The 9,698-nt window shown below is 49.4% G+C and overlaps 1 protein-coding gene across 1 annotated transcript; it reads right to left on the bottom strand.

Annotated features, from left to right (window-relative positions):
• Nucleotides 1–4,806: 4,806 nt before the first annotated feature.
• POU4F1 (POU class 4 homeobox 1) lies at nt 4,807–6,914 on the bottom strand (the record flags this gene model as incomplete). Its single annotated transcript, XM_080659280.1, has 2 exons — nt 6,581–6,914; nt 4,807–5,943 (listed from the first exon to the last, which is right to left on the bottom strand). Exons 1-2 carry the CDS (start codon nt 6,701–6,703, stop codon nt 4,807–4,809), a joined length of 1,260 nt encoding a protein of 419 aa, XP_080515406.1. The 5' UTR covers nt 6,704–6,914.
• Between the last annotated feature and the right edge of the window lie 2,784 nt (nt 6,915–9,698).

Raw genomic sequence — 9,698 nt, 5'->3', positions numbered from 1 at the left:
TGAGTTTCCCAGACCCTTCCCAGCCAGAGCCCAGCCCTGTAGGTCCACCAGATTTCGGGGTGGGGGAAAGGGAGGGCAGCCTGTGCCCCATCAAGCTGACTTGGAAACAATTAGGAAAGTTTTTAGTTAGCTTCTTGTTATCATTCATTATATTAATTTCCAGAAGTCTCAGGCCATGAATTATTCAAAAGCAAACCAGCGCCAAGGGCTGCGGCCGCGCGCGCCCCCGCTGCAGGTGCCCGGCCGGCTTGGGCCGCTGCTCGCCCGCTGCCCCGAGGGGTGAGCCAGCCCTGCGCCGCCAACCACGGTGGCGCTAAGGTTTGATCAAATATTAAATAACGTAATTATTGAGACAAGGCTTATCTCGCAGGTGGAAAGAGTGCCCAACCCCCGTGAGAATAAGAATTTGACTGCTATTTTTAAAAAATCAATTAAGCTTGCGGTCTCTTCTGAAACCGCCCTCGAGGACGGAGTGGCTCTCATCCTGGGGCTGAGACTGCTGCAGCAATAACACAGACAAGCAGAACCATACCAGATAATAATTGTTGGCATCACCTTTACCATCCCGCTGGCCACCAAGGCCCTTTGAATGGGGTGGGGAACGCTGCTTTAGCCAGGGTCAGAAGTCACAATTCCAACTTCACAGCCTAGATTATAAAAACCGGTCCACGTGAAAGATGGAGCAGGGATGCTTCGCTGCAGGGTTGGCGGGAGAGGCCGGGGCGACAGAGCCTGGGGCCACGGGCGGGAGCTGGTCAGGTGAGTCCTATAGTGAGGGCGCCCTGTCCTCTCTAGGCATAGCCACTTGTAGGAACAGGACCGAAGTAGTTTTTCTCAAGAAAGTAAAAATCGATACAATCACGGCAGCGGTTGCCTACGGTTTAATTATGAGAGTGTAATAGAAATTGAGAGCAATTTCAGAACACGCATTAAACAGAAATCTATTCAGAAGTTAGTTGATGTGTCTTGAGGACATCATTTCTTAGACCTACAGAAGGAAAGGAACAGGACCCGGAGCTAGGACTGGGGAAGAGAGAAAATTCCAAACGAATGGATGGCACAGACATGGCAGGTGCATTTTGTGCTTACTTTTCTTTTGCCTTTCCCACTCCTCCACCACCTGGATTTCCTGGGAATCCAAACACAGAACAATTTCCCACTCTCTCCAACTTATTTAGAGATTGTTCTTTAGAAGAACCGAAGTATTTCCACCTGACTGGTGCCTTGAATGCGCTTAGAGTAAAATTCCGCTCTTCAGAACTAGAAAACTTCGAAAGACCAACTATTGCTGAGTGCCAAACCTTCGCATTTCCTTCAGGTGTACAGGTGTTTGTTTGCTCGTTTGTTTGTTTCTTCACGAAATGACAGTTAAACTTGTCTTAGAATGGTGTTATTATTCCTGCCGGCGGTACACAGATTCACTCGCCAGATAGCAAAGCATATCTTGTTTTGCACAGTTTCCTACTACAGAAAATAGGAAACTCTGCAAAGCATGTATTTTCATAATCTGTTTTATTAACATAATATTGTCTTTTCATTTGGTGAGGGTTTTACTTAATACAAAAAATGCTTAAGTTCTTATTACATACATTGGTCATCATTATATAATACAAATGTATTTGCAACATTTCGTTCGGGGCAGATTTTTTTAAAGCAGCCTTTGTAAATCTTTTCATCTGTTCATTCCTGGTTCTCCAACAATGAAATCGGTCATACTTTTCTATAAAATAACATGTTTTCTTTACAAATGCACTTTATTAAAAACTTTGATGACATTTCAAGTCAATAACAGAAAAAATCAGTTTTGATGGAAGAGATCTATTTTTAAAAATACCTCTAAGTGCTTTTTTTTTAAACATTAACAACTTTAAAATCACAGCTTTTTTAATGTACTATTCTTTGTTGAACATCAAATGCTTTGTTTCACAGATTTGCCGGTGAAATTAAAAAGATTTGGCTAAAGTAGGATGACTTCAGAAGATATAACCCCAGCTATTAAGAAACTTTGTACATTTGGCATCTGATCTAGTCCCAGGTCACCAAAAAATAAAGAATCTCTGCTTCCTCTGGAGCAGTAGGTGGCACACTAAATGTTCCAAATGAACAGAGGCATTTGTCATGAGGGTGGGACAGATTAGTGGATGGTTTTTGTATTAGCTTACAAAAGAAAAGGTCATTTAGTTACAATACTTTTAAATAAATGTTTTTAGGCTAGAACAAAACATATAAACCTTCAATGCCTCTGTGCCTGAACCTTGATTTAAATATTTGGGGGTGCTTGGATATTTATTAGCTTCCACCACTGTGAAGGGGGTGGGGGAGCTGTGGTTTAAGAATTTCTGTAGTTAAAGAAAACTTTGATAAACACAGGCAACTAATGTAGAATTCATTTTATTCAGAGCACCACTTTTCACATGAGTTGTCTGAAAGTGAATTCTGATTCATCAGAAAAATACATCATTCTCACCCTTTCCCCTGTATTTTTGGTTGAATTGAGTTTCATTTGCTGACCAGCTCTACCAGGATTTGGCCTAGTATAGACACAAAAATGCACCCAAATCATAAAACTGCTCTTCTTTCAGTTATGTTTTATTTGTGTACTGGGACACATCCCCCTGTTGTATTTTGGCGCACATAAATGGTTCTGATAGAAGTGGGAAGGAGAAACGGTAATAGAGCAGACATAACCAAGGAGAAAGCTCAGCAGACACACATGGACAAGTATAACACTGGCAGTCTGTAACCACTGTGTGAGTGTGTGCATTAAAGAAAATATTTACAATAATCTTCCTGTTTTACCTTTTTTTTCTAAATACAAGAATATGACAAGAATGCTGTGTTTTCGGTGAAAACAGGCAGTAGACTGTGAAATCACACTATCCACAAAACGGTCTATCAGAAAGCTAGCCCAGTTTAGTGCTCAGTTTCAAATGCATAGAATGTTTGCGCTGCAAACAATGATATACAATGTAATTAAATAAATAATGCCTAACCAGAGTGAGACCTAATTGTGTTTCTTTCTGCACTTTTCAGATCATGCATGATTTCAGTCTTGTTAAATGGCAGGGTTTCTTTTCTTTTCTTTCCACATTTGTTTTCAATTTTTTAAGTTCATATTAAGGATAGTAATAAACCATCCCCACATGAGATCAAAAGAGTATCTTGTGCACCAAGCAAGCGTTTTACCTAACCACCTTCAACTGTCTTTCTCATTTTTTAATCCATCAGCAGTTCATAAAGTACCTTGATTATAACTATGAAATACTATACACGGTTTTCTATTTGGGAGACTGGTAGTGCAAATTAAAGTTCTTGCTACCCAACATTTATCCCCAGCAATAAATTACTTTTGAATAATAATAATAATAATGAAACACAGTTGTTCTGCTTCCCTCCCTCCCAACATGCAGACCCTTTTGAAACAAATGGAGGACTTTAACTCTGTCTTCCTCTCATTTGGGATTTAGCTGATTTTTTCCCCACAGCCAAGTCCTGCTCCAACTGAAAGCAAAAACTTCTCAATATTTCAACCATTTCATGTTCTCCAAGAGAGAAGGAAAGGGTACCTAGAAGAGCTAGATGAGTCTTGTTCTGTGGAGTAAAAGGGACAGAGTATCTCTCCTATTGTTTTCCATCCCATTAATCTATTTGAATCAATAGGAAATAAAATTCAGGTAGTTTTAAATAAACTACACTCAGAAAAATAAGTGACAGTGAATGGGCAAGCAAGTTCTATGGAGGGGGGGTGGCACTGATCTTGAAATAGTCTGTTTCTAGATCTTAGATATAAGAACAAAAACGAAGAGGAAAAGAACTTGTTAAAATTGTTTTATTCTTCTAGAATAAAATATTTCGGAGTTCCATAAATTCTGCCTATTAGTCAGCTCAAATACTACCTCTCGCTCCCTAAATACCCCCACCCCAATGGGCCCAGGCCACAGGAATATAGGCTAGGTCAGTGGAAAACTTGGACTCCACCTAAACAGGCCATAATACCCCCGCCCCCATTCAGCTGTTCCCCCTTCTCACTTTCTGGCAATGGAGAGCAGCCATCCAGTCTCTTTGGAACGCAAAAAAATAAAGAGAACGTGGGTGGGGTAGAGGTGAGACTGAGAAGGAAAAATTAAATACACAGAACAACTAGCTTAGCTACCCACAATCTCACCTTCCAGTTCATTTGGTTTTCATTTTTCAGTTCATTTGTGAAGGGTTGGGTCAGTGGTAATAATGGTGGTGCTTTTTTTCTCTTCCTTGGGGGGTGGGGGGGGGGAGATTGAAGCTGCAGAATATGGCTCCCTGGAGTTAAATTTCTAACGCATATTTTATTTGCTTTTGTTCTGCTTTGTTTTAGTTTGCTTTTATTTGTTTCGTTTTTGGTGGTTGGTAGATTTGTTTTTGTACATAGTTCCTTGGTCCCCAGGAGATTTTGATAAATGTCTCTGGTCCAAAACAGTCCATTTCTCTACCCTTCCAGTCTCCCCCCACCCTAACCCCCAGAACCATCCTGCTCCTCAAAACCCCTCCTCCAGGCTCTGCTTTCTTTTGCCCTCGACTACCAGCTCACCCAAATGCTCCCTCTCCGACGTCCACACCCAGCACCCCAGTCCTCGGGCTGGGAGAAAGTGAGGTCAAGGAGAGCACAAGGGAAGGAGGGGGGCGAAAGAGAGCGCTGGAGGACGGATTCGCCAAATGCAGGCAGGATAACGGACACTCCAAATCCGGGGGGAAGCGTCCGGGAAAAGCCCCGAAAGGCCCCTTCAGCTCCCGGCTCTGCCCCACCTCCAGCTCCCACCCACCCCACCCCCCTCAGTAAGTGGCGGAGAATTTCATCCGCTTCTGCTTCTGTCTCTGGTTGCAAAACCACACCCGCACCACGTTCTTTTTGAGGTCCAGTTTCTCGGCGATGGCGGCGATCTTCTCCGAGGAGGGCCGCGGTTGTACTGCGAAGTAGGCCTCGAGGGAGCGCTTCTCGGGCGCGGCGATGGAAGTCCGCTTGCGCTTCTTCTCGCCTCCGTTGAAGAGCTCGGGCTTGTTCATTTTCTCGCGCTGCGCGCCCTCAGCCTCCTCGAGCCACGCCTGGAGGATGGGCTTGAGCGCAATCATGTTGTTGTGAGAGAGCGTGAGCGACTCGAACCTGCAGATGGTGCTCTGGCTGAGCGAGCCCACGCCCGGGATCTTGAGGTTGGCCAGCGCCGAGCCCACGTCGGCCTGCGTCACGCCCAGCTTGATGCGCCGCTGCTTGAAGCGCTCCGCGAACGCCTCGAGCTCGCGCGGGTCCGTGTCCGAGTCGCAGATGGACGCCAGGCCGGCCGCGCCCACCACGGCTGCGGCCGCTGACGCTGCCGCCACCTGCCCCGCCGCCGCCGCCGCTGCCGCCGCCGCAGCGCCGTGGTGCGCCGCCGCCGCCACCAGCCCGGGGTGCGGCAGCCCCGACGGCATGTTCATGGCGGCCGCAGCCGCTGGGTGCGACAGGTGGCCCAGGCCGTGCATGTGCGGGTGCGGGTGTGCGGAGCCGCCCAACAGCCCGCCGCCCGGGCCGCCGCCCCCGCCCCCCGGGCCGCCGCCGCCGCCGCCACCGGGGCCGCCGCCGCCTGGGCCGCCGCCGCCCCCCGGACCGCCGCCCCCCGGACCGTCGTGGGCGCCACCACCGCCGCCCGCCGAGCCCGCGCCGCCCGCGCCGGCCATGAGCGCAAGCGAGGGGGAGGAGATGTGGTCCAGCAGGTCTCCGGGCTCGAGTGCCTGGTGGTGGTGGTGGTGGTGGTGGTGGTGCGCCAGCGGCACGGTGGACGTGGACGTGCATGGCACGCTGTTCATCGTGTGGTAAGTGGCGTCCGGCTTGAACGGGTGGCTCTTGCCCTGGGACACGGCGATGTCCACAGCCGCCAGCGCCTCGGCCCGCGCCAGCAGCGTTTCGTCTAGGCTGGCGAAGAGGTTGCTCTGCAGCTGCAGGCGACACAAACCAAACCAAAAAAGCAAAACACAAAACAAAACAAAACCACACACAAACCAGAAAGCACAACAAGCAAAGAACAAACACAAAGCAACCAAAATAACAACAACGGGGTGGGGATAGTGGAGACCGGGAAAAACAGAATGGGGACGTGTTCGAGATGGGACCAGGAACGGAGGAGAAGGGTCAGAGTGTAGGGAAGCGAACAGATGTAGGGAGAGGAGAACACAGGAGCACATTGCGGGAAAGAGAGTGAGAGACGAAAAAGGAGAGGGGAAAGAAGAAGAAACGGAGATGTAACTCGCAGCTGGGACCCGTGTAGCGCACCGAACACGCAGAGATCGCCTTTCCGAGGCATGACATTAACAGAGACAGTGGAGCAAAGTCGAGAGTCCTGGCCCCACCGATCCCCACTCTGATCGCAAGCGCCCGACATGAAGGCAGGGGCGACAGAAACATGACATTAAGTGCCACTGTACAAAATGTACCAAGCAACGGGATTTCTCTAAAAATCCCTGCCTCAAATCCCCGCACCGGGACCTTTGCACACACCAGCACCCGACATGCAGCGTCTCGGAGGCGGGGAGGGGACGAGTGCGCGGGCTGGGACCGCGGGCGTGGGGCGCTTACCGGCGGCGTGGGCAGGCAGGCCCGCCGGATGGCCTCGGAGCTGGAGTGCAGCGATGGGTACTTGTGCTCAGGGAGGGTGGGATGCATGGCAAAGTGAGGCTGCTTGCTGTTCATGGACATCATCTTGATGGCTTGGCATGTAAATCCACAAACACTCCGAAAGTCCGCGGGAAAGTCCGCACGCCGGTTCCCCTGGCCTCCCTTCGGATGCTGCAGCCTCGGCGGCTGGCGGCGCGGAGGCGGCGGCCACGCGGGGGGCTGCTGCTGCTCCTGCGGTCGCCGCTGCCGCCTGGCGCTCCCTTTGACCACGCAGAGCGCCGCGCGCCGAGCCTACTTCTCCAAGAGCTCTAGCCCCGCGCGCGGACGGGATGCACTCCTCTTACACCTGAGCCCCACTTCTCGCGGCCGGCCCGGGGAGCTCTCGCGAGAGCTCGCGGCCCCGCCGCGCTGACAGTCATCAGCTGCCTCGGTCTGTCTGACGCGCGCTCTCCTATTCCGCGGCGCGGTGCGACTGCGCGCGCGCGCGCTCGCCGGGCAGGGACCGGCGCGTGGGAGCCACTCTTATAGTGACCACCAGCAAGGACAGCGCAGGTGTTGTACCTGTAGCTGACCAGGCATGCGCACTGCACACCTCACCTTTCCCACCTCTGGTCTGAAAAGATCAAAAGGGCCAGCAATTGTCTGAGGGTACGCACCTTTTAGGAGAGAAAGCCACCGTGTTCATTCACTCCTGCCCAAGGTTTCCCCTCTTCTCCCAACCCCCGCCCCCGCGCAAGCCCTGAATATATGCGCATTACTTAGGCACACCTCCTCGCTGGGATGTCTAACAAGCTGTTATATAATGTATAGAGCTGGGCATTTGTATGTTAAATTATGCCCGCGCATTCCTCTTTATACAGTATAAATAACAACACAGAAATGCAGAAGGTGCTGTCCTGTGCTGCAAGAACCTGCTTCTTTCAAGGTTTATAAATAGGTTCCTGGAGAACAATCGCGGTGACAGACATTTGTTTGAAGCAGTCAGACGCTATTGATTTCCATATAATTTAATTTCCTCCGCATACTTTTGTTGTTGTTTTTGTGAATATAACTGTGTCAGGCACCGACAGTGACAGCCACTTAGAAGCCACAAGGAGCGTGTACTTTCTACTCGGGGAATGGCTGTTGAAATGAAATTGTGCCTTTCTCTTATTGTTTGTCTCCTTTAACTGTGTACAAACCCACATTTCAAACAAGCTCCGGGTGATCTGAGGCTTCTAGTAAACAAAAGGAAAAATAGTTAACAGGGTGTAGTTGGGATCCTTTCCTTCCCTCAACATACACACACACACACACACACACACACACACACACACACACACTTTATCCTGGAAACTCCAGGAAAAGAAAATCACTTCAGAGAAAAGGGAATAAGATGTTGGAAAGAGAACTTTCTTTTCCTCCCATGTTTTGGCTTCTTTGCCATGCATATTTTTTCTTCAATAGGAGACAGGATTAAGCCAGTTTATTAAAAAACATAATTAAAATATTAACCCAAACCAATTTGAAAGAACGGGCCCAAGCTCTGACCTGGCTTTTACAGTATTTATTTTTGTTACTGTAAAATCAAAGCCTAAAAAGAGAATAAATCAATTACCCAACCTATTGTATGGCCTTTTCGTGGTGGGCAAATCCAGGGCCTCACAGGGACCACAGTTCAGGTGCCTGAGTCCCCAAGGAGCAGCACTAGCCTGGAGTGATAATAGCCCAGATGTTATCACATCTGGGGCGAGAGAGCTGGAGAGCCGCAAAGGGCTGCTTATGGGAGGCAGAGATCAGATAAATAATTTTCCTGGTCTCTCCCACACCAAAGGGATCTGTATTTCCACCAATGAGCACATCTCATTTTTATAAACCTAAATTTGCATTCCCGTTTGATTTTATCTTTTCTTTGGACAATAGTCTGTGTATTTAGCATACTCACTAATCAAATTCTAAGAGGAGCCCACAGGCGTCACAGTGGCTCTCTCTTTCTTCCCTTCCTTCCTTCCTTCCTTCCTTCCTTCCTTCCTTCCTTCCTTCCTTCCTTCCTCCCTCCCTCCCTCCCTCCCCCCCTCTCTCTTTCTTTCTTTCTTTCTTTCTTTCTTTCTTTCTTTCTTTCTTTCTTTCTTTCTTTCTTTCTTTCTTTCTTTTTCTTTCATTTTCTCTCTGCCCACCCCCACCTCCAACCTGCCCCTTGCAGCCCAAGAAGGGAGTAAGAGGGATGTTCATTTGCTGGTGCGAGAAGGAGCCGCGTTTCCATCCATTACACGGTCCCCCTGGGAGTGCTAAATGTAACTCTATCTCTACGAGAAATGGACGATGAGCAGGACAGCGCTGGAGGGAGCAGGAGAGTCCCACGCAGTGGTCGCAGCGGGTGTCCAGGTTTAACCTAATCCCTTCTGACACCCTTCGCGGCGGTTCTCTGAGCTCTCCCTCAAGGGAAAGAAGGGCCCCGCTGCGGGCGAGCGCTGGGATACTAGCACCCACCCAAGGGAAACGCTGGCCTTTAGGGGCCGTGAAGGGTTCAGGGAGACAGAAACGCATAGATTTGGGCCCAGGTGGACCTCCAGAGAGCAAGGCGAACCCCAGAGTACCCAAAGCTCATCTTGATTTACCATCCAAAGCTTGGAGGGCACCAGTAAGCCTAGTGAGCAGAGAGGCACCTGGATTAAGGTCAGGAATTCACTGCCTTGTGGAGACCACTTTTAGCTTACCTCTTTGGACACTGGATCCCTTCTTACCTTGGGGGGTGGTGTGGGGGACGGGTCAGACCTTTGCCCAGAATATCTTGCTTTTCCAGGGGCTAGAAATAAGAGGGCTGTGGTCACAGTTCTCAACCCACTCCCCAACCAATTGGTTGGAAGTCCATTTAAGGCACATCTTTGTCCACCATGGCACTTAGCAAGGTGCTTGAACAGAGTAAAAATGCCCCATACAACAATACACGTGAATAGGAGGGAAGAGAAGGCAGATGGGGAAGGCCAGGCTTAAAGCCAGAGAGGCTTCAACAAGCCAGGGCTACTGGGGGGCAAGCAGGAAGATCACGGACAGGTCTCTTTTTTTCCCTGAATAGGAGATGGAGACTGGCCAGAGGGGT

The sequence above is a fragment of the Plecotus auritus genome (genome assembly GCF_963455305.1).
Source record: "Plecotus auritus genome assembly, chromosome: 3".
NCBI lineage: Eukaryota > Metazoa > Chordata > Mammalia > Chiroptera > Vespertilionidae > Plecotus > Plecotus auritus.
This window is presented reverse-complemented; position numbering and strand designations above follow the sequence as displayed.